The following is a 23,399-nucleotide window of genomic DNA, read 5'->3' as shown; positions in this document are numbered from 1 at the left end:
GACAAACACTGAAGAGAAGACCGGGTCTTAAATACACAGGGGCTGGGTGATTAAGGGAACTGGGCACAGGTGGGACTAATAAACTGAGAGGAGAAGCAGAACCACCCCTTTTCTCCAGGAACCCAAAGTAGACCTAGAACCCCCACCCTGGTATGTTGACGGTGACCGAGTCTACATAGTTCGGCTCAGAGGAACACTCCTGGGAGCCTGCAGGAGCAATCCTGGACCCTGGATCGAACCATGTCCAGAGTTCCGACCAGACCAAGCCAAGTCACTCAGACCCTTTTCAGATTCGGACATTCTGGAATATGTGTGGACAATTCAGTCCAGTTTTTAACCAGAACTGTGTTTTCAGACACACCACTTCTGTACCGGAACTTGTCCTTTCGGCTGCCTTCACACAGCAGGGACAAGTTCCAGATGTCTTGGGGGGGGAGGGGGGCTGTATTCAGATATTGCGTAAACATGGTGTGGCGAGCGTACATGCGTCATTTACCCAAACAAAGCCATTCAGTCAAACATGGCAGACAAAGAGATGGAATTCTTCTCACTGATTGCTTATGTTAAGCATAATTCTGCGCACACGTAGACGCATAAGAGACCTGGATGATGAAGCTCAATGGTTAAAGGAATCACGGAAGCAGTGTGAAGCGCTCCGTCGCGCGCAGTGTTGCCAACTCGGCGACTTTGTCACTGTTCCTAACGACTTTTTGACCCCCCTCAACGACTTTTTTTCCAAAAAGCGCCTAGCGACAAACTTAGCGACATTTCTCAGGACCCGTTGCTACTTTCTGTAGAACTTTCATGTAGATATTCCCTACAGATTAGCAACAAAGAAACTGTTTGCACTCTGAACCGTTCTTCCGGGAGTAAGGAAAGAGAACGATAATCTGCGCATGTGCACGAGGACTGACCAATCATAAACCGTTTTCGGCCGGTCTGATTCGCTGAAGCTGCAGAGCTGGAGACCGCCGATTTACGTCTGCTGCTTTCATATTGCTGCAGGCTCACGCTTCTACTAGAGACGGCACGGGCGTCAACCTGCCATCTCTGGTTCTGCAGCCGTCAGACACTTTGGTTTTTCCTGCATTTGGCAAATAAAGTCATCGGGAGTTTCAACTACCGTCCCGTTTACACACGCAGCTCTGTGGCTCATCTGAATTTCCTTCAGTGACACAGGGATGGTTATACTTTGAGACACCCGCTCCCTTTTGCTCGGAGCGCCGTTATTATCACGATTGAGAGGATACACAACAGAGAAGTTGAGAAACTATGAGGTGTAAAAAAACAGCTTTTTAGGAAAATGTCTGTGAGAATGAGGAGAGCAGGAGGTCTGAGTTATATCCTACAACAGAACTGTTTGGATCACCACACCATATCTGTTTTAATGCCACTTTATTGGTAGTTTTGGAATTTATTGTACATATCAAAGCAATTTGGGCCATTTTAACCATACTAATTAATAACTTTAACATATAACATAGTATTTATTTTCCTCCCTTTTAGTCCTATTATATATATATATATATATATATATATATATATATATATATATATATATATATATATATATATATTAGATGCCATAGGGAAAACGAACACTAATGTGGCGTGATGACGTCATCAATATGTAAATAAGCACGTGACGTCATCTGGCGACATCTAGTGACTTTTGGGGGGAACTTCAGCTACTTTCAGTCAAAAACAGTTGGCAACACTGGTCGCGCGTCTAGACGGTACCGTAGGAGGCGAGCTGCCATGGTTTGCCACATGCTACAGGAGCGAGCTATCTAGGTGCACACAGCGTCCCCCAGTCCCCTCCTCCTCCCCCTCCTCCCTGTCCAGAACTCGATCTCACCAGTCTGAAGCAGCCACCTTGTCCGTGACAAGTCCGGACCTGTTACTAGGGGCGTCATCCGGTTTGATTACGGAAAACGTTATCCAGATGTTTGTATTCAGACACAAAGGTCTTACGGACAGAGTCCGGAACATTTCCGTTTTTCATGGCCTGTCTGAAGGGGGCTTTACACTGTACATCTCCTTTAAGCCCCATGAGATGTCTAAGCTGCAGCTGTTACACACCTGCTTAGACTCTAGCAAAACCTGGATGACTGGGAGCTTTCTTCAGCTGAATGAAGATAAGACTGAGATCCTCATCTGTGCCCCAGACAAGCTGGTTCCCAAATTCAGAGACTCTCTTAGTCAGCTTGCTTCTCACACCAAACCCTCTGTCAGGAATCTTGGTGTGACCTTTGACCCAGCTCTCACCCTGGATTATCATGTCAGTTCTCTTGTTGACTCTTCCTTCTTCCATCTCAGGAACGTTGCTAAGCTGAGTCCCATTCTGTCCCGCTCTGAACTTGAGACTGTTCTCCACACCTTCATCTCCTCACGCTTAGATTACTGCAACTCTCTTTTCACGTGCCTGAGCAGAACCTCCCTGAACCGTCTACAGGTGGTTCAGAATGCCTGTGCTCGGCTTCTGACCAAGTCCTCCAAATACATCCACATCACCCCGCTTCTCCTCCAGCTTCATTGGCTGCCAGTCAACTTCAGGGTTATTTCAAGATCCTGGTTCTGGTCTATAGGGCCTTACATGGACAAGCACCATCTTACATTGGTGATTTTCTTAGTCCCTACACCCCCAGCAGGTCCCTGAGGTCCAGTGACCAAAGCCTACTGTTGTGCAGATCATTTGCTGCTGTGGCCCCCAGACTCTGGAACTCTCCCCCCTCAGCCTGAGATCAGGGGACTCAGTGGTCTCCTTTAAAAAGCAGCTGAAAACTCAACAGTTCAAGCAGGATTTTGCGTGACCATCATCACCGCCCTCTCCTTGTTCTGCTCTCGTTCCCTCTTTCCTGGGACCCACTGATTTCCCTTTTTTCTACTCATTTTCTCTCTCCCTTTCCTCGTGTTTTTTTATTTTAATTCACAATATTTTTTTCTCTCATTTGAAACGTATTTGTAATCATTTATTTGAAATCTTTTTATATTTCAATTTTTTTTGTGGCTTTTGTGAAGCGCCTTGTGACGTTTATCTTGAGAGGCGTTGTATAAAAGATGCTTTTCTTTCTTTCTTTTCTGTTCAGACCAAATCAGCCCGAGTTGCTCAATCTGCCGACTTTAAGTAAGCCAGCCTTTTTTCCCTTTTGGAAACGCCGTGCACTCTCACCGCTGTACGAGTTGCATCCCTCGGCTCCTAAATTACACCACATGCCTGACTCACCCGGCGTCAGTCACTCCACGATTGGGTTTAAAGACACAACCGAACTCCTGCTTAATCAGCTCAGCTGAAGCCAAACTCGACACGTCAAGCCATTACAGATTAGTTAAACTCACATAAACTTGAAATAAATCAATAAATAAATGAATAAAAAGGACTAATAAAAAAAATCAAGAAAAAAATATTTATACTAAAGCCAATATCAAGTGTCTCTATAAGGTGTATGTTGAAGAGAATTAAATATAGTGCAAGAAGTCAATATCCATATATGTGTGGAGACATTTGATTTAAATTTCCTTTTCCAACCCCTTTTGAACTAACTGAGGATTTCATATTAATAATAATAATAATAATAATAATAATAATAATAATAGTAATAATACATTTTATTTAAAAGCGCCTTTCAGAACACCCAAGGTCACTTGACAGAAAACACGTAATAAAATACAATAAAACAATAATAAAACCCAAACAAGAAAAAAAAACAGACATAAACAGTTCAATACAATCAGAGGTTGTAGGCAGATTTAAACATATGTGTTTTGAGTTTTGTTTTGAAAAGGGTAAAACTGTCGATGTTCCTGATGTCTGGGGGAAGTGAGTTCCAGAGACGAGGAGCAGAGCGGCTGAAAGCTCTGCTCCCCATGGTAGCGAGACGGGCAGAAGGAACCGCAAGATGGATAGAAGAAGAAGATCTGAGTGAACGGGATGGGGTGTGAATACTTATAAGGTCTGAGATATATGGAGGAGAGAGGTTGTGGATTGCTTTGAAGGTATGGAGGAGAATTTTGAAGATGGGCCTGAATTTAACTGGGAGCCAGTGAAGCTGCTGGAGAACCGGGGTGATGTGGTGAAAGGAAGGGGTTCTGGTGATAATACGGGCTGCTGAATTCTGGACCAGTTGCAGTTTATGAAGGAGGAGTTTGTTGGGGAGACCATAAAGAAGTGAATTGCAATAGTCGATACGGGAGGTGACGAGGCTGTGGACGAGAATGGCGGCAGTGTGAGGGGTCAGTGAGGGGCGGAGACGGTTTATGGAATGTAGATGGAAGTATGCTGACCGAATTATGTTATTAATGTGAGCTTGAAAAGAAAGTGAGCTGTCAAGAATGACACCCAGACTCTTGACGTGAGGTGAGGGGGAGACTATGGCGCTGTCAATAGTTAAAGAAAAGCTGTCAGATGTTGAGAGGTTGGATTTAGTGCCAACTAGAAGAAGTTCAGTTTTATTGTCATTGAGTTTGAGGAAATTAGAGGTGAACCATGATTTGATTTCAGAGAGGCAGAGTGTAAGGGAGGATGGTGGGAGAGTTGACTTGGGCTTACTGGAAATGTAGAGCTGGGTGTCATCCGCAAAGCAGTGAAACTGGATATTGAATTTGCGGAAGATTTTGCCGATAGGGAGGAGATATACTATGAAGAGGAGGGGCCCCAGGACAGAGCCCTGGGGAACACCTGACTTGACTGGGGAGGGTTCTGAGGTAAAGGATTTTAACTGGATGAACTGAGTGCGGCCAGTAAGGTAAGATTGAAACCAGCGGAGGGGGGTGTGAGTGATGCCTAAGGAAGAGAGTCTATTAAGGAGGATGGGATGAGAAATGGCGTCAAAGGCCGCACTCAGATCGAGGAGAATGAGAATAGAGATTAAACCAGAATCAGCAGATTTAAACAAAACTATTATTATGTAACTTTTCATGAGGGCTTAAATGCACCTTTAGCAATTTGAAATGTCAATAAAATGTAAAGTGAATTACAAATAAAATGTACTGTATGTAAAATGGACAATCATTATTAGTATTATTCATAAATTTGGCTACAAATCTAAATGATTTATTTTACAATCGACTCTTCATATAACCCTAACACTCAGGGTTTGAACTGAGTTGTATCAGGCGCTGCTAAGCTACATGCTCTTTTTTTCATTCAGCAGCGTGGTTTAGGATGGACAAGAGAGAGAAAGAATGAGGAGGAGGAGAAGGAGGAGGAACCGATCAAAGGCGGAGGAGAGGTGAGAGGTTGCAGAGGACTTGCATTGCACAGGATGCTGCTGCTGCTGCTGCTGCTGCTGCTGCTGCACGAGCTCCATCTCTCCATCATTCACTCAGAAAGAAAAAAGCTGGAGAAAAAAAGGAAAACAACAACAAGGAGTGGTTCTGTGATTCACTACAAGCGGGAGGAGAACTGTACAGTGCAGAAAGGAACAGCATGTAGGGGTGGTGGAGGAGGTGGAGGTGGGGGGGGGGGAGGCGTTTCCCTGCACAGCATTCTCATTCTTCAGCGTGGACACAATGCGTGGCGTTTACAACCGATTCTTCTGCAGGAGCGTGCACAAGGCGGTAAGTATTCTGATTTATTTCTTCGTTCCCGGTTATTGGGAAGACTTTCTCCTGTTCTGATGGCTGCGGATAGCCCTGATGATCTGTGAAGTGAATGGAAGCGGGCTGGAGCATCCTCCCGCCTCGTCAGTTTGTTGCTGGCACGCTTTTTGATTTGATAAGTGAACAGGTTGGTCCCAGCAGCGTTCCTGCCAAGTGCCTATCAAATTACCTGATGAGAGCTGCACCTGGTTGCTGCTCAGTGTTTCGCCGCAGCACCATGTCAGCGAGAGCGAGTAAGAGAGAGAGAAAGAGAGGGAGAGGGAGGGATGCTTCCTCCTTTCTGGAGCCTGTTGGATGAAAGGAAAGATGGTTCTAATCCCCCTCTTTTTTCTCCTTCTTTCCTCTCCACCCTCCCTGGAAAATGGGGGAGGGGGGGGGGGGGTGTCATACATTCAGTTCGTGCCTGCCACTCTGAACTGGGATCTCCTTGTCAGTGGAGAAGCGGATGTATTTACAAACAAAGAAAAGCTTGATATCCAAGCCGGTCACGTAGGGAACAGGTGCTGGCTATCTGTGATTTTACAGCGTGCGGTCATGTGGTTATCTGGGCCGGTAGGCCAACTGGAGCACACTGGAGCCACCAGGACGGAGGACGTGTCCCTGTAAGGTTTGTCACCAAAGAAAAACCAAATTAAAACGTTTAAAAGTTTGGAAAAGCTAGTTTGATTCTGCACTCCAGGCTGGATCTGTAGGAGCAAACGTCTGAGTGGTGACAATTAGACTTTACAGCACGGCAGAAATGACTGGAAAGACTTGCTGTCGCAGGCATAAGCATAAACATGCTCATAACAGGGCCTTTAGTTCCAAGCAATTAGGCAATAATGTGCAAGCAGCAGCCCATGCAGCATCCGCTCGCTCTCTGTTTCCATCGCTGGGCCCCAGCTCGCCTTTGCCTCTGGCTCAGCCGCTCGTAACCCTGCGGCCCATCCCAAATACCAGCTTTATAAAAGGACTGATAAGCCTGTCTGCATCAGACATAAATATGAAACGCAGACCGATTTTCTTTCATTAGGCCCTGCAGCTGGAGCCAGTTCACTTCCAATCAAGTCAATTCAGGAAATGGATTTTCTTATGAACGCAAACCAGATGTCTCTCAGCATCAAATAAAGTTCTTAGCAGTCCATAAAGCTGTAATTGGAGGCGGAGGAGGGAGGTATGATCATAAATATGTGGGTGTGCTGCGTGGATGTGACAAAAGGTGAAAAAAAGAGGTCCTCTTGTCCATGTGCTGCCTCAGGCACACCCACATGAGTGTCACACAGGCATAGCTTAACCTCAGCATGCTGAAGGAGAGGACAAGTGTTTTCAGATCAGACCAGGACACTGTGGTGACACTCTGGTCCCGCGTTGAGAGCCACGCAGCAGCCGGGTGTATTTTTACACCAGATCTCTGACACCTCCGTACATCTCTTCACAGCTCGTGGTGAGAACAGAAGACACGTCCACTTGAGTTGCCATCACCAGCAGGCTCGACTTGGACAGTTGGAGATGGAAGGAGAGGAAAAGAGGCGAGTGGGCGGGAGAGGAGAGGAGAGGAGGAGAGAAAGACCATGGGAGGATGTGCAATGAGAGAACGGGGAGTCGAGATCTTCTTGACTCACCTCACGAGTGACAGCGAGTTTAAGTCTCTCACGGGCGGACGGGATTGTTTTTTCCAGGTCTTTGATAGCTCCGTGTGACTGTGCGTCTGAATGGATGAACAAGCTGATCCGAGGATGAGACGGAAGGGCAGGGAGGGCAAACACGGGGCAGGAGTGGCGTCGGCCCAGATGGTTAGGAGGAAAAGTGAGCACAAAAAACAGAGACAGTCAGGTCTTGTTTGTAAACTGGCTCAAGGCTTCCAGGAGGAGCTGACTGTGGTGCTGATGCAAACCCCCCCCCCCCTCTTTTCTCCTCCTCCTTCCTCCGCTCCTCCTCAGCTGACAGCTCCTGTGTCTCTAATTGGCAAGTGTGGATTGGGAAGAGTCTGGCTGATTCTCCACGGGACAGCGCGGGGAAGACAGAGTGTGTGTTTTCAAGGGAAGGAGACGAGTTGGGATAGAGATGGCTGGAGGAAAAGGAAGGGATGGTGAAGGACAATAGATGAGGAGGAGAGGTTGTGTCATCGCCAACATCTGCTGTTGGTAATCGGCCCCTCCCCTCAGAGCAGAGTAACATCCTGACACCTTGTTGGATAATTGCTGAGCCTGATCCCTCCCTGAGTGCCCAGCTAAATGGTTGCTTGATATCCGCGCGAGCAGAAAGGGCCGGGCTGCTGGAAGTGTAATCTGTTTACGGGGTGCAGATTGGGCAAAAGATGCGCGTGGATAGCTAATCAAGTTGTGATGGCGTGTGTAAAACGTGTCTCCTGACCTCAGAGGGCGGGCTGCCTCGTCACCACTCAAGGACTAATCTGATGTCTTTTGTCTCCTTTATTCCAGGTGCTGTCGTTAAAGATTTGCCTCCACGCCGCAGGGAGGAACGGAGAGGGGAGAGATGGGGAATAGATGGAAAGGGAGGGAGGAGGAAGGCGTGCGTGCTCCAGGCTTGACCACGGGTATTCTTGGGTTGATAATACAGATGTGGATGTTATTGCTTGAGAATACGCGTAGTTGGCTGGAAGCTCTGTCATCACCACTAGACCTGGACCTGCGTCCCCTCCTGCATGGACTCGTGCACATCAGGAAATGGGAAAAAAAGAGATTTTACTCAAATATACTCGCTGTTTGCTTTGGGCTTTTTAGACGGGAGCCAGCCAAATCCAAATCAAATTCAGCCTCTGACAAGATGTTATCATCTCAGATCTATGAACCGTGTCACTCTATCCACCTGTGGAGCTGACGGCTTCGTTTCGTCAGCCTCTCTCAGCCGCTCCTGCAGAGGGACCAGTGGGGGGAGGGTCTTGCAACACGCCTCGGAGCTAAAACCCCAGGTGTTAGTTCACGGAGCTTAGCACAAAGGTCTTTAATGTCAATTTCTTGATTGCGTAGCCTTGTCAGTCACAGGTGATCCCTTAATCTCATCGTTTGATGGGTGTCTTTCACAGTCCGTCACACTCTGGAAACCTCAAGTTTCTTTTTAATGCACAGGTTTAACGAGCATGTTTGAGTTTTTTAATCATCCCAGCCACACTGGAGCTCTCTCAGATTTCCCGTTTTAGTCAAAACAAAGGACTGTGAGCGTTTGGTGTAGCGACCACAGGAGATGGTAACGCATGCAGACGTGTAAAGCTTGCACCCGCTGCTGGCTCTTCAGCGTTTGACTCAGCTGACTGGATGTCATGATGGAGATTCGGACTCTCTCACGCACACAATCCCAGGGTTTACATGGTCTGCCTCCCAGCAGGCAGAAGGGCTTTGATGGACCTTGTGGACGACAGGCTGATCCATTTAAAAGCATGTGCACTGCAGCGCTAAGGTTCACCGGGTCGGTGCGCCGGTGGGGGAAATAAGGGATTGACTGCTTTTATGGGTGACTATTTTTGCTCGGAGTGATGGATGTTTATGTCTTTTATTGATCACATCTGAGGTCTGGGTTTGAAGAGTTCTCGGACGTTGGAGGCTGATTAATCGAGCTGCAAATGAAACCGGAATAAAACATCTTGAGTTACATTTTGGGAACTTTGGCATTATGGCTAAGTGTTATTAATTAGAAAATCAAGGTTTCTTTGCAAATTCAGCAATTCATTAGCATCTAGTTGCCTGGAAGATAGATTGCACTCTTATCAATTACGCTGGCGTGATTTCTTTCCCCTGTGTAAGCAAATCTGGGACGTAATTAACACAAATTTCCTTCTGACGTTTGGTGAACTTGTTGATCAGGCAAAAGCTAATTCCTGTGTTTATGTGTGTTTGTATGAGCCTGTGTGTGTGTGCGCGCGCGCGTGTGTGTGCGCGCGTGCTTCTAAGCAACAAAATGACTATTGTGAGCACAGCTCCAGGTGCCTAGCAACCAAAATCGCTCTGTTTCCTTGGCAACAGTTGCCTTAGACTCACTGTGTGGGTGATTGGCAGCCTTGACAACGGAGACAGAGTGACACTTGACCTCGTGTGCTGAATGGGAGAGGCGAAAAGAAGGAGCGAGAAATAGAAGAGAGGGGGAGGGAGTGGGGGGTGGGTGGTGACGGGCGGAGACAGAGGAGACACTAAGTGATAATCATTCTCCATTGTAATCATCCTCCAGCGTGTTTCATAAGGCGCTGTCAATACCTCTCCAGCTGCGGTCCATCATCAAACACAATGCACGGAGCAGAGCGGCGCATGCACCGACACACTCCTCCTGGGTGGAGAGCCCAGGCAGGCACTCAGCATCTCATCTATTATCTCTCAGCCCCGTCTGCAGCACAATCTAGCTGCTCTGTGTCTTCTTTCATTTGGCCTGCTGCACCCTGTGTGCTCTGTGGGGATGAATGAATGGATGCTGGACTCTTAAAAATGTGCCTGAGCCGTGGATGCCACAAGGCAGTAGACACGTGCACTGGAAGACTGCATTTGAATGTAATAGCTGTGGTTTATTTAGATAAAATGTGCATGTTGGGCCACTCTGCCTGACAAAAAGCTGGATGGTGGTGTTCCTGTGGTGCAGGAATGGAAAATGTGTTTTTTGAATACACGATGATGTGTGTGGCGGTGATGAACAAAAGTCAGAAGATTAAAAAGCCGGAGTTGGAAGGACGCCTCAGCCTCGAAAATTAAAAAAGAAATGTGAAATTAAAAGTTTCACATTGAGCTTCAACTTAATTATAGATCTCAATTCTAAATTAACAGGCTGCAAACATCTTTATGCGTTTTCTGGATTTCATTAAACTCCACTAAGCATCAAAAACCTTGAAAACCTTCATGGAAAGGGAGGAATTAAAGCAAACACAACAAGATGCTGCATGTCTGACTTTTGAAAAGTCACCAGCTATTTGCTTGGTAAAACTGGAAAACGTGTCTCTAATGTAATGAATTTGAAATCAAAACACCTTTTAGACCAACAATGGTCTGGTTCTCTGTAAACATGTTCTTTACAGGTGTAGAACCCAGAAAAACCATCTTTCTAATGTTATGTCTGATTATAACCAGTCACTCTGAGTTTTTCATGCAGGCTGAACATGAAGATAGTCTCCTGCACCTATCTCCTGCATTAGCTTCTGATAGGAAACAGACAATGAGACTCTAGGATTAGAAAAGCCTGACAGATCTACGTCACACTGTCACTCAACGTTCATGGACTCACTTATCTTAACTCATGACGGGGAAGGCTTTTGGTTTAGCGTCCAGAAAACAGACTAGCAGAAGTTAACCGTTAGCATTAGCAACTCCACCACACAGCAGAACTCCTTCAGGCTTGTGTTATTTGTGGAGATAAAACATCGACGTTGCAGAGAAAACAGAGTCAGTGGTAGAGTCGCGTTGCTGTTAGCCAATAGGTGAGATGTCCAAATATCAGGAAATAAGGCCTAATCCCAGTGGGCACACTTCCAACGTCGCGCCCTTCAATTGCGCGATCCCGTACAGCGGTGCGAGTGCGTAGGGTCCCGATTGTAAAGTGCAGAAGTTGACCACCCCTTTTGCAACCTTGAGCTGCACCTCACCAAAGTCAGCAATGGCTCAAGTGGCTTTTCTGAAAAAGTGTATTTTCAAATGACAGACGTTCATTTAAGGACAGTTAATGACATTTATCCATGCTCTGAACGTTTTAGACTAAGATTTAATGTGAACAGCAAAGAATGTAAATCAGTGACCGAGTTGATGATGCAACACTCCCTGTACTAATTGGGCCCACAGAGTATACGCACTCGAAGTCTTGCTGCGCACCTCCTCCAAGTGCACGTGGTTGAAGGCCGGAGGGTGCAGTGTGAGTATTGGAACAGCGCCCAAAACCTCAAAACCAGATGTCTGAAGCCTAGCTGTGATGCGGCAACCTTCTAGTTTCCGAAAATAGTGCACCTGTGTTTTTTTCCCCAGAGTTTGACTTACAAGGCATTCATTCCTACTAGAGACCACTGCAAAGGTATTCATTGAACAAGTGTCCCACACCTTTAACCAAAAGGTTTACAGTGATCCCTCGTTTATCGCGGTAGATGCGTTCCAGACCTGGCCGCGATAGGTGAAAATCCGCGAAGCAGGGACACCATATTCACAGTACAGTACTATATTGAATTATCGTATGATCACATTCTCTTTTTGTGGGTAAAACTCAAGAAAAAAATGTTTGACTTGGTTTTTTAATAGTTTTATTACAAAAAGTGCATTTTATGATGAAACTGATGAAAAAACAGGAATTTCTTGATATTTCGCATAGAAAAATACAGCGAATCGGTGAAAAATACTGCGAATCGGCCAATTTTCCTTGAATAAGGCTCCAAAGAAAAAATCCGCGAAGTCGTGAATCCGCAATAAACGAACCGCGAAGTAGCGAGGGATCACTGTACGTGCAAACGACACAGGCGTTTATGTTGTTTATCACTCTGTTCAGGAAAACCTCAGCTGTTCAAAATGTAACTTTATTAAATCTATTTTTATTGTAATTTTATATATTTAACCACAATTAAAAAATAAAGAATGCCGGGACTAGACAACCCGACACTTTTATAACTGTTCCTGTGCTTTACCAGAGGCAATGCAGCTTTATTTGTGTAGAACATTTCTCACACAGAGGCAATTCAATGTGCTCACCTGTTCTATGAAGATGAGAAACAGTTTTTCGATTCACTTGAATGTCCTGATGATAAAGTGAACTGACATTAAAATAATTTTTAACAAATATGAGTTCTCTTTAAGGGATTTTTCTACCATTTACAGGTGTTCTGTGTGAACGTTCTATTGACTAACCGTTTGTGTAGACTCTCAATCGTCCAGGGCATGTTGATCTTGGAGGCATCTGGACTTCTCTCATTTTCCTTGAAAGCATTTCGCCTTTGATCCAAAAGCTGTAATGAAGAAGCTTCTTAGTCACGAGGCGAAATGTCTTCAAGGAAAACAAGAAAGTCCAGTTGTTCCCAACTAAAACTTTTACTTGTTGTGGCACACTTATATGTCTTTAAAGCTACAACACCAAAACTATCTTATAACATGTTTTCATGCCTCTTAACAACATTCTTAAATAGTATAGCTATAAATATATTGTGGAGATAAAAAAAAAACTAAGAAAATTAATAAAGTGGTTCTCTTGGATTAGTCTTAGGCCATGTCCACACGTAGCCGGGGATCTGCCAAAACGTAGATATTTTTCTACGTTTTGGTCTGTCATCCACACGAAAACTGAGTTTTTTCACACGAAAACGGATCTTTTTAAAAACTCCGGCCAAAGTGAAGATCTGCATTTTCTCCGTTTTGGGTGTCTGCATGTGGACAGACATAACTGGAGTTTTAAGGTCCGCAGCGTCACTTTCCGCGACAAAAACATGCTGACATCACGCGTGCGACCTGTGTTTACACTAGCCGACAGCATGGATGGCCTCAGAGCTGCGCTCGCTTTATCAATTGTCCAAGCGCTTTCTGCTTGTTTGTTTTTGCAAGCGGAATTACTGCTCCTTGCGGAAGACCACAGACGAAGGACGAGGTTAAGAACGGGGGAAGTACTGCCGCCTACAGGTCTGGCATGTCCTTACCAACGTATTTATCCGGGTACGTGTGGACAGTTTTTTTAAACGAGGTGCTGTGGATGCAAGTTTTTGGAGGGGCGGATATTCGTTTAAAAAAAAAAAACAGCTACGTGTGGACTAGGCCTCAAAACCTCCACCAATAGCATGGTTCGGACCGAAACCAAGAACTGGACCATCCAGTTGTCCGTCTCAAAAGACCACCAAAGTTCTGCATTTACCTGGGTCCTCCATTCATTACACATTTATCAAAAGAACACCAGTGGTGTGAGAGTGTCGCAGCTCAATAGCATCAGAGGAGAAACAGCCGACTTCAAACCACCAGAGTCCCAAAAAGAAAAACACCATCTGAACTTGTGGAGAAAAGACAGTTTGACCTGCAGCTGGTGTTTGGCGCTCTCGTTTCCTCTGGATACGCAGGCTTTGGTATCAGACGTGGCCTAGGGATGATCGCTGATGGGAGTTTTGTGACCGTGTTTATGTTTAATAGCTTGTTTAATAGATTTGCTATAGTAGCTTTGAGGTGGGATAAGCTAACCGCTGAACATAGCCAAGATCAAAGTGGATCTCTGCTGCCCAACAGCTCACATCACAGCTAAATTCTCAGCTGTTCCTCCTGTTATTGTACATCCTTCTATAAAAGTTGTACTATTTAGCTTAAATACTATTTGCAGTAGTAAAAATACCCGTGGCAGCAACACAGCATAATCTCAACATTTCTGTGTTGTGTTCAGACTAGCTGTTAGCACATCAATCCTGTGGAACGTAAACCTTTAATCCCCAAGCTATAGGACCATATCAGCAATACTAAAAATAGTAAATATTGATAATTATCACTATTTGATGGCATTATTTAAATGCTGACCCATACCAGAGTTTCTGTTTGGTTACTAAAATAAAACAAATGTCTTATATATATATATAAATAATTAAACAAAACACTTCAGTGAATTTTATTCTTTATTTCCTTACTTTTACAGTTTAAGAGAATTTAAACTCTGGTTGATGTCTTACAAATGATTACAGAGCAAAAACAGTACACAGAGCCAGGTTCATAGGCATAATTCAAGAAATAAAATACTTTTTCTTCTGCGCAGACGCTTTATTCCTCTTGAAGTGTTTTGATTTAGCGTGAAGAAAAGACCGAAGCTGGTAAAAACCTCCAGCTGAGATGAAATTTAAAGGATTTGTTTTTGAAGTGGGATGAACTAAAACTGTGGCACGACTCCTTATGAAGAGGTAGAGATGTTAGTACCACCAGCATGCTTGACTGAAAATGGATAATACAGGTTATTTCTTAACAAACATAAAAACACTTGAATTAATGGCAATATGTATAAAAGCAGCTTAATCTAACAGAACCATGTGACAGCAACCAGCGACTTCCTCCTGCTGATTCTCTGCAGACGGTAAGAAGATCCTGCTGCTGCGTTCACATCTGTAGGACCTCATTGTTCAAGTTTCTGGAATGATCAACTTCTGCCTGTTTATGGGTCTTTTTCCTGTTGCTCGTGAGTTTTGCACAGTTTGCATTTCACAATAAAATACCAAAATTTTCCTCTTTCCTTACTTTACAGATCTGTCATATAAAGCTGTGGTTATTATGCTTAAAATAACCCAAATAATCTATAAATTAGGACTTTTTTGTATTTTAAAACTATTTTTTTGAAATTCTTCATTAATTGCAGACTCATCCAATAATGTAGAAAAAAAAAAACAGAAAGCCCGTCTGATTGTGAGACAAAACAAAAACTATCCTGACAAGGAAAAATGTAGTTAAAGCTACAGCTGTGGGCCTAATTGTTTCAACAGAAGAGGAAAACTTTGGATTTCACAAATTACTCTGAGCACAGTTTTGCTGAAGACCCCATAAAGTAAAATTTTGATCACAGAGCTATTAAACCTCTGAATGACATAACTGAAATAGTCTGTGGCGTTGAGTGGACACACCCCACCGGCCACACACTCTTCTTCTCGGCTTTCCTGAGATGCATTTAACTCTACGAGGGCTACTGATTGGCTGCTTCACACGCATCTATCCAGTCACTGTACACATCAACTGGTTCAGACAGATCTAAAGAGTAACAGATTAAGGAAAAACCAAAGAAATCTAATTCTATGAAATAAAGTTAAAAGCAAATACAGAATAACCAGCAGTTTCCATCAGATAAAATACAATTCTGAATCTGTGTCATGAATTAATCAGGAGATGGAACTGTGGATAACATTTTCTTTATTTTTACCTCGTCCTCTGTACACTGCTACTTGTGAGGGTGACCCTGTGCTCCTGCTCTCTGTTGATAGTTGTAACTATCAACAGCCATAAACATGTTGATCTTTAGCTTCTGAAGTCTAAAACAGTAAATCAATATTTTTACTTGACTACACTAGAAATTAACCACAATTAGGTCTAATGTTATATATCTAGTTAATATGAGAGATTGCTCATTTAATAATTTGGTTAGATGAACTCTGACAGCCCATTAATAGACTTCACCTACGGATGGGAGAAAGGATACAGGTGATGGGAGTCTGGAACTCCTCTAAGCAGACGGAACATGATATTACCCCAGTGTTCCTGCTTCTTTCCCTGTTGGAATTCAAGGAACTCTATCAGATTAACAGACTCCTAAAAGAGATGAAAAATCACTACAACAGTTGTGTTTTGATGGCAGGTGAATTTACATTTTGACATCACATGACTTCTCGTGGTTGCAAAATGGGCAGGTGAACTGATTTTCCAAGTCCCCTGTCATCTTTTTCTTAGGGGGAGGCTTTCTTTTGGATTTGCGGCGACCCATTTCACATAAACAGCATCAACTCTGAAAGAAGCAGAAGACAATCCGCTTACACAAGAACTCACGAGCGAATGAGAGGAAATATGTCTGGTTGTTTGAGCCAAAAACCGCGTCTACTTGGCACAAACTTGCTCCACAAAACTGACGGTAAGTTAGCATGCTAACATTAGCATGTTTGTTTTGAGTCACGTGGACGTCATTCAGCTAACGAATCGACCTACGTAGAATATTTACTAAGACTGTTTTTGGTTAAGTTTCGATTGGTACCGCATAGAAAGCGTGAGGCGAGAGTTAAATGGTAATTAGTAAAAGTTTAACTTTGTTTACCTTCCTGAGTTGGAAACACACGTTGCTACCCAGCAGAGAGTTGGGCTAGGACCCAGTTCTGTTGTCCGTTCCAGTCAGATGATTGGGAGAAAGCTTGAGCATACTTGTCAGCTATTGGTTGTCTGATACGTCAATCATTTAGAAAGGGTGACGACACAGCCTGAGACCGCTGTTTCCGCATGGCGGCGACAGAAACTCTACAGGTGTTTAAAATTAGTAGACGTTTTGACTATTAGTGACCCTTCAAAGATCTTCAATAGTTTTAGTTTTTATGAGGTATGTGTCACAGCTTCGTCTTTGTGTAGTTCTAATGAAAAAACACCAACTTTATGTTAGAATTTACCTGAAAATTAGCCTCACAACGCTAGCTTAACAAAGCTAAAATTGATGATATTTCACTGATTAGTTTAATTTTTAGCTTGTCAGATTAGAAGTTGCCTCTTAGAACTAATATAATAAGTAAACAAATTTAATTTCACATGATTTTAGTAAAAGTTTTAGTATTTTTATTGAAAAAGCCGTTAGTCAAAGTAACATCAATTAAAAACAATCTATTATTCCCGGACGTAATTTACACTGGCGTTATTGACGCTTGCTGAAATGACGTGTCCTACTCTACAACTTTTTACAGACGATTTTTCAGTATTTTGTGTTTATTTTTAAGCAACAAGTTGGACTTATTCAGTCCACAATGTTGTGAAAGGTTCAATGATACAGGTTGATTCAATGATACAAAACCTTTGCAGCCCATGTGTAGGCACAAGACAAGATGTCATATTGTAATTCATACTTGAGTCATTTTGTGTGTTGATGTGGTCAGTTTTAGGGTTCGATTAACTGTTTTGGAAGATGTCGGTGCTGCAGGCCGTCAAGATGGTCAGCCTGGGGTTTGTGGTGCTCTCCTTCAGCCTGGAGCTGCTGGCCAGGCTCTTTGGCCGGCTGAGGCGAAGACGAACCCTCAATGAGGTCCTCTTCTTCCCCTCAGAGGTGGCCTGTGTGCAGCACTTCTTCTCTCCTTTTCCAGCTCAGTGAGTGACGGGAACATTTTGTAATTAAATACAGGCTAGATTTCCATAGCTTGTTTTTACCGTGTTTACAAAAACTATAGTTGGTAAAAGTCTCCCCAAATCATCATGTTCCCCGTCTGTACATTTATGGATTTTTTGTTTACGTCAAACCATTGCTGAGGTTTTATATTTGAAATAAAGAGTTTATAGAACAGAATAGGAACTTTAATACAGACACGAAGTCCAATAAAAACAAACACACAATTAAAACAGCAATAGAACATGCAAATAAAAATTGGTTGCCATAAGATACACAATAAAAAAATAATACACCCTCACAAAATACAAGGATACCAGTGCTTATTTGGGACCGACACCGGACATCACTGAGCCTTACATTAGACAAGTTCATAATAATCACATTGTCAGATCTATCCAGTCGACCAATACATTTATACATAGAGTTCCTTAAGACCGCTGATAAACAATTAACTCGAGCATTTACAAATATTTCACTTTCACTGCACCATCTTGGCAGCTTGAGTAGAGTTCTCATAGCATCATTGTAGGCAGTCTGAACCTTCCTCATATTTGCTTTCATATAGCAGGACCACAAGTGAGCTGTATATAGAGAAGTACAGAACACACGAAACTATTTTTTTACATCATTAGAAAATGTGCCAAACCTACACACAAGAGTGTTAGCCTGAGCATACAACCTGCGATGTTCTCTCAACATGACCCAAATATTTCACCTTACTGACCTCTTCCAAAACATTCCCTGCTAATAGAAAAGCAGGGAAAGTCATTTTGAGGTCATCTCTAGTGCGGCATATCATCACTACAATTTTGGCAGTATTAAACTTAATGTCATTATCGTCCCCACCCAGAACATTCACTTAGCATCTCCTGCAACCCAACACTGCTAGGACTGAAGACAACAAGGTCATCTACGTAAAAGAGATGATTCACACAGACACTGCCGATCATGCAGCCCGTAATGCACCCGGACAATTTTCTTTAAGTGATACTATTTAGGAGGTTTGTTCACAGGTTTTTTAAAGTCATTGCGTGGTGTTTTTAAAACGTTTATTAACACAAACTAAAGGTTTCTAGCCTGGAAAGCCATCCTATATATGTGAGTATCTAGTCTGGCCACGTCCCATTGATGGCTCTTGGTCGTGGGGTGGGATCTACGCTTGTTTTTCAAACTGTCTTTGCATGCTATTGGATAACAAACATGATGATGTATTCACCACTACGGATGTCAGTCAGCGGGGTAGTCCGCCAAACACTGTTGATGAAAATGCAAATACATCATTTTTCCAAATAAAGGACTTCAGTACCTCTACTTGCTCTTGACTCAAAGAAAAGCCCAAGTCAAAATAGTATAAAGTCGATGCCAAAGCTTTGTTTTTAGTAACATCCCGATCCCGCCCACCAATAGTAAGCTGTGATTGGACCTCTATGGATGTCAGTCAGTGGGGCAGTTTTCCATTCATCATGGAAAAAGCAGGGAAGAGGACAAAAATACATTGTTTTTCTAAATAGATGTGCTGTGATTGGCCAGCCATGGCGGGGCCTGCGGTGATTCCAATGGAGCGTTGCTAGACTCACATGCAAACGATGGTCAAGATCAGTGTTTCCCAACCTTGGTCCTCATCGCACACTGTCCTGCTTGTTTTCCATGTTTCACTTTTAAACACAAGTGTTTCCCTGCTGCCACACACCAAACTTCATTGAATGAGTGATTAACAGGCATCTGCAGCACTTGATGTCCTCCTGAGGAGGCTATGCAAAGCCTAGTCCACACATAGCCGTTTTTTTTTTAAAAACAAATATCCGCCCCTCCAAAAACTTGCATCCACACCACCTCGTTTTAAAAAAAAAACTGTCCACACGTACCCGGATAAATATGTTGTTAAGGACATGCCAGACCTGTAGGCGGCAGTACTTCCCCCCGTTCTTAACCTCGTCCTTCGTCTGTGGTCTTCCGCAAGGAGCAGTAATTCCGCTTGCAAAAACAAACAAGCAGAAAGCGCTTGGACAATTGATAAAGCGAGCGCAGCTCTGAGGGCATCCATGCTGTCGGCTAGTGTAAACACAGGTCGCACACGTGATGTCAGCATTTTTTGTCGCGGAAAGTGACATTGCGGACCTTAAAACTCCGGTTTTGTCTGTCCACACGCAGACACCCAAAACGGAGAAAACGCAGATCTTCACTTTGGCCGGAGTTTTTAAAAAGATCCGTTTTCGTGTGAAAAAACTCCGTTTTGGTGTGGATGACAGGCCAAAACGTAGAAAAATATCTACGTTTTGGCAGATCCCCGGCTACGTGTGGACAGGACCTAAGTCAGATGTGCTGAAGCAGATGCATGGAAAACATGCAGGTCAGTGTGCCCTGAGGACCGGGCTTGAGAAACACTGGTCTAGATTATAGGCTGAAAGGTTTCTGCACCAATTCTTTGATCCAACACTAGTACAGGTAAACACAGTAAGCCAAGTTATGACACAACAGAATACATCTTTTTGGTGTTTTTACAACAGTGGTGTCAACACGTTTGCTTTCATTCAAATGACGTTTAATATAGAGTTGAAATGGTCTCTAGGTTCTAGAGAAGAAAAAATATTTTAAATAGCGCCTCTCAAGATAAGTTGCAATGTACTTTATAAGAATAAAATATATATATAATCTCATAATACAAAAATTAGGGAGAAAAAAAAAGAAAAATTTTGTTAAATGTGAAGAAAAGTGGAAAAAGGCAATCACGGGATCCTGAAAAAGGAAGAAGAGGTCCATGTTTTATTTTTCCCTGGCATCAGATGGAACAAACGCTGCCCAAACTACCAAGAAGTTCCTTTTCCCTTCCACCTTAAATTCTTATAAACTTATGTTCCAGCCCATCATTTCTACTTGGACTCACCTCTGTGCGTTGTAGCTTCTGGTGTTTCCTCCTAACGACTCAGAACTTCACACGAGTTGCTGACTACTTTAATGCTTGGTGACGTTCTCAACATGGAGCATAAAACAGATTCCACATCATTATTTTTATTACTACTATTGTTAACATTTTCTTTGAAATCGACCTGAAATATAGTCCAAACATTCATTCCACTTTAATAAGTCCCTCAGACTCTTGTGAAGTCATCCTAATGTGAAGGTTTTCCCTCTTCGGTTCTGGTTCTGGTCCCTCTAGCTCCTGTTCCTGCCCGATGGCTCATGGCGTAGAGACGTCCTTCTCCCGTCTCCTCCACTACATCTTGTCTGCGTCCTCCTCTCTGGACTTGTGTGTCTTCTCTTTTTCCAACATGGACCTGAGCAGGGCCGTAGTCCTGTTGCACGAAAGGGGCACAACCGTCCGAGTCCTGACTGACCGGGACTACTCCGCCATAACCGGGTCCCAGATCGGGGTTCTTCTCAAGGCCGGTAAGAGAAACTCTTCAAGTTGGTTTTTAATTAGAAAGTAATCATAAAGTTTTCCTGCCTTTGAGGTTTGAAATAAAATGGTGCTGCGACTCGTTGTGTTCCTTAAGCCAGACGACAGAACGACACCATAGAAATATGAATGTATTTAATTGTACTGTACTAATTAAGTTGGTTATAATAGAGCTGCACACATGCTTATTAATCAACATGTTTACTGCTCTGAGGTGCAGATAAACAAAATTAATTACATTTTGTCCAAGTGTCGTTGTGCTGAAAAAGTAATCGTCTGTGCCTAAGAAAGCTCGTGAAGCTCTATTTGTGGAGGAGAAGACACCCCGGCTCTGGCCATAGGGTGTTTTTGTGAGAGAAGATGATGATTTATGTCCAGTAGAAGGGTTAGCATTAGGCAACGTTCCATAATAAATAAATAAGTAAAGCTGGTGAGAAGGAGCCAAGCTAGCTTATTTACAGAGGTGATGACATCACACACTGTCCCTTTGTGTGTCCAGGGCAGCGTTTAGATGTGATGTCTGGTGATGTAAGGACCCTGCTTGTCTGAGCAGGTGTTTATCTATTGTTTGTGATGCCATAGCTGCACAATAATAAATAGTGAGATGCATCAAATCTGAGAAGTGAAGGAAGAAATAAACTTGTGTTCTACCAGTTTAGGGCTGCCATGTTGGATTTTTGCAGCCAGTCTCAGGTGTACCTGGAAGTCCCTCCAGCACATAGACGTGGTGTGTTTAGGTCACTAGTTCACACACTAATGGGCTGCAGACAGACCCACATAAAGGGGGGTGCAGGGGTTAGTTACGGTTTTGGATGATTTGTGTGAAACAACGTGTGATTCATGCTGTCTCACTCCGTCTCTCCATCTAGTAAATCACTTCTGCTACATCTGGTCAGGAAAGGATTACATAAGTAGGGAGCTGGCAAGCTGACAGCAAACGTCATTAGGAAAAGTGCTTGTGTGTGTGTGTGTGTGTGTGTGTGTGTGTGTGTGTGTGTGTGTGTGTGTGTGTGTGTGTGTGTGTGTGTGTGTGTGTGTGTGTGTGTGTGTGTGTGTAACCTTGAGAAATGTAATTTTAGGCAAGGAACAACAGACTCGACTTTTATTTTACTCTCTTTGTGAACGCTTGAGTCTTGCTACCGGCACCAACACGGGGCGGCTCGGTTACGCTTACTGATAGCAGGTTCTTGAACAGATCCTGAGTCTCGTTTTGAGGCCAGGCTTTTCTCTCTGTGTGTTTGGGTTCGTTTATCCGTCTGTTGCCAAAACATCTCAGGAACCACAGAACTGCTTTAAAGCAAACTCGTAAGTATCTGATGAACGAAGAGCTACAGCTGATTAACAAGTGTCAACCTCATTCAACATGCCCACCTTAGTTGGAACTTGTTTCTCAGGAAAGTCTTGTGTCGGTGGAATAAATCTGATAATGTTGCCTTTCATTAAGTGATTGCGATTCCTCCTCCACCCCTCCAGGGATCTGCGTGCGACGGGACATGTCCTCTGTGCTCATGCATCACAAGTTTGCAGTGGTGGACAGTCGGCTGCTCATCACCGGCTCCCTCAACTGGACACTGACAGCAGTGCAGGGCAACATGGAGAACATCGTCATCACTGAGGAGCCCGACTTGGTTCAGCCCTTCATCGCCGAGTTCCAGCGGTTATGGGTGGTCAACGACCCAGCCCGCTTCTACCAGAACCAATGAATGATTAGCAGAGCCAGATACTGATTCTTTGGCGTTGAAGGTGTTAGGCCTTTAAAGATCTTTGGTAGTAAGAGGTGACGTTAACGTTTGGGTCAATTTGAGTCCAAACAAGTTTCATCAGTGAGATTTAAAGGGTAAAGAGAGACAGATGTGAGTATAGTCCTGTTGCAGCCCACAGTTCTTGGTTTTTAGCTTGTTTTATTTCCTAACTGTTGAATCAGTCTGTAGGAACTGTTATAAAGATCCTTTCTAAATCACACAGCTGGTTTGTTTTGAAGGGATCCTTCTATTGTCGTGTCTCCTTTATGCGGTACATGTTTTTAAATCTGTTTCTGGCTGAAGGTTTTCCGCTTTGTTGATCAAATGAAAGTTTTCTGCGTACAAGTGAGTGATCCTGTGTGTAGCTTGTTTACTAAAACCAGTCCGTATCCTGTGAGCCTTTAACGTTTAGGTTTTATTCACTGCAAAGTATAACAAACTTTAGCTGTGTTGTTTTATTTCTCCTCAGGTGAAGTTTGTTGTCGCTCTGACACGTTTTTATGTTGTAGAGTTTCATCACCTGTGGTTTCCCAACAAACCGCTGATCTGGTCCGAATGTGGAAAAACGAGCCACTTCATGCTCCTCTCATGGCTGGGCACGTTCTGACTGTTCGTGCTTGTGTCTGCAGCAGGTCTTTAGTAGCAGTGAGATCTGTAGCGTAGCAGGTAGTCAGATATGGGCTGAGGTGTGCACAGATGGTGTGCATACCAGTGTTTACTAGAAAAGGTGTGTCAGTGTACAGGAGACAGCTTCAAACAGAAATCAAATTGCCCGGATGTCCTTCAAAATAAAAGCTAATGTTTGCATGACCTGAGAATAGTTTTTATGTGTTGTTTGATAGATACACTCATTATGGGAGCCTTTCATTTTCATTATGAATAAAACATGATGACGTTTGTTATGATTTCTAGAATAATTA

At 43.6% G+C, this 23,399-nt stretch overlaps 2 protein-coding genes and 1 long non-coding RNA gene across 4 annotated transcripts; 2 read left to right on the top strand and 1 right to left on the bottom strand.

Annotated features, from left to right (window-relative positions):
• Positions 1-5,457: 5,457 nt before the first annotated feature.
• On the top strand, positions 5,458-12,330 carry LOC139070803 (uncharacterized). Its single transcript, XR_011521256.1, has 2 exons — positions 5,458-5,559; positions 8,022-12,330. It is a non-coding gene; the product is annotated as an uncharacterized lncRNA (long non-coding RNA).
• Positions 12,331-14,115: 1,785 nt separating this feature from the next.
• Positions 14,116-15,984, bottom strand: LOC107382225 (elongation factor 1). Its single transcript, XM_015954280.3, has 3 exons — positions 15,854-15,984; positions 15,688-15,758; positions 14,116-15,242 (listed from the first exon to the last, which is right to left on the bottom strand). The coding sequence occupies exons 1-3, from the start codon at positions 15,967-15,969 to the stop codon at positions 15,178-15,180; spliced, it is 252 nt and encodes an 83-aa protein (XP_015809766.1). The 5' UTR covers positions 15,970-15,984; the 3' UTR covers positions 14,116-15,177.
• pld6 (phospholipase D family, member 6) lies at positions 15,976-23,289 on the top strand. Of its 2 annotated transcripts, none has more exons than XM_015954279.3 (4): positions 15,976-16,113; positions 17,114-17,321; positions 20,498-20,727; positions 22,211-23,289. In XM_015954279.3, the coding sequence occupies exons 2-4, from the start codon at positions 17,143-17,145 to the stop codon at positions 22,438-22,440; spliced, it is 639 nt and encodes a 212-aa protein (XP_015809765.3). In that variant the 5' UTR covers positions 15,976-16,113; positions 17,114-17,142; the 3' UTR covers positions 22,441-23,289. The 2 variants fall into 2 exon arrangements, with proteins under 2 accessions (XP_015809765.3, XP_015809764.3); XM_015954278.3 differs by lacking the exon at positions 15,976-16,113 and adding an exon at positions 16,448-16,569.
• Positions 23,290-23,399: the final 110 nt, after the last annotated feature.

Source organism: Nothobranchius furzeri, chromosome 7 (assembly GCF_043380555.1).
Source record: "Nothobranchius furzeri strain GRZ-AD chromosome 7, NfurGRZ-RIMD1, whole genome shotgun sequence".
Taxonomy (NCBI): Eukaryota; Metazoa; Chordata; class Actinopteri; order Cyprinodontiformes; family Nothobranchiidae; genus Nothobranchius; species Nothobranchius furzeri.
Note: the sequence above shows the minus strand (reverse complement) of the source record. Positions and strands in the feature narration are given on the sequence as shown.

Bases quoted from the DNA above. Each gene is read 5' to 3' on its own strand.
- LOC107382225 (XM_015954280.3), bottom strand. From the start codon at position 15,969: ATGGGTCGCCGCAAATCCAAAAGAAAGCCTCCCCCTAAGAAAAAGATG. The intron at 15,759-15,853 runs GTAAATTCACCT...GAATTCCAACAG, and splicing joins AAGTCATGTGATGTCAAAAT to GGAAAGAAGCAGGAACACTG. The intron at 15,243-15,687 runs GTATCCTTTCTC...GTTACTCTTTAG, and splicing joins GTTCCAGACTCCCATCACCT to ATCTGTCTGAACCAGTTGAT.
- pld6 (XM_015954279.3), top strand. From the start codon at position 17,143: ATGTCGGTGCTGCAGGCCGTCAAGATGGTCAGCCTGGGGTTTGTGGTG. The intron at 17,322-20,497 runs GTGAGTGACGGG...TGGTCCCTCTAG, and splicing joins TTCTCTCCTTTTCCAGCTCA to CTCCTGTTCCTGCCCGATGG. The intron at 20,728-22,210 runs GTAAGAGAAACT...CCACCCCTCCAG, and splicing joins CGGGGTTCTTCTCAAGGCCG to GGATCTGCGTGCGACGGGAC.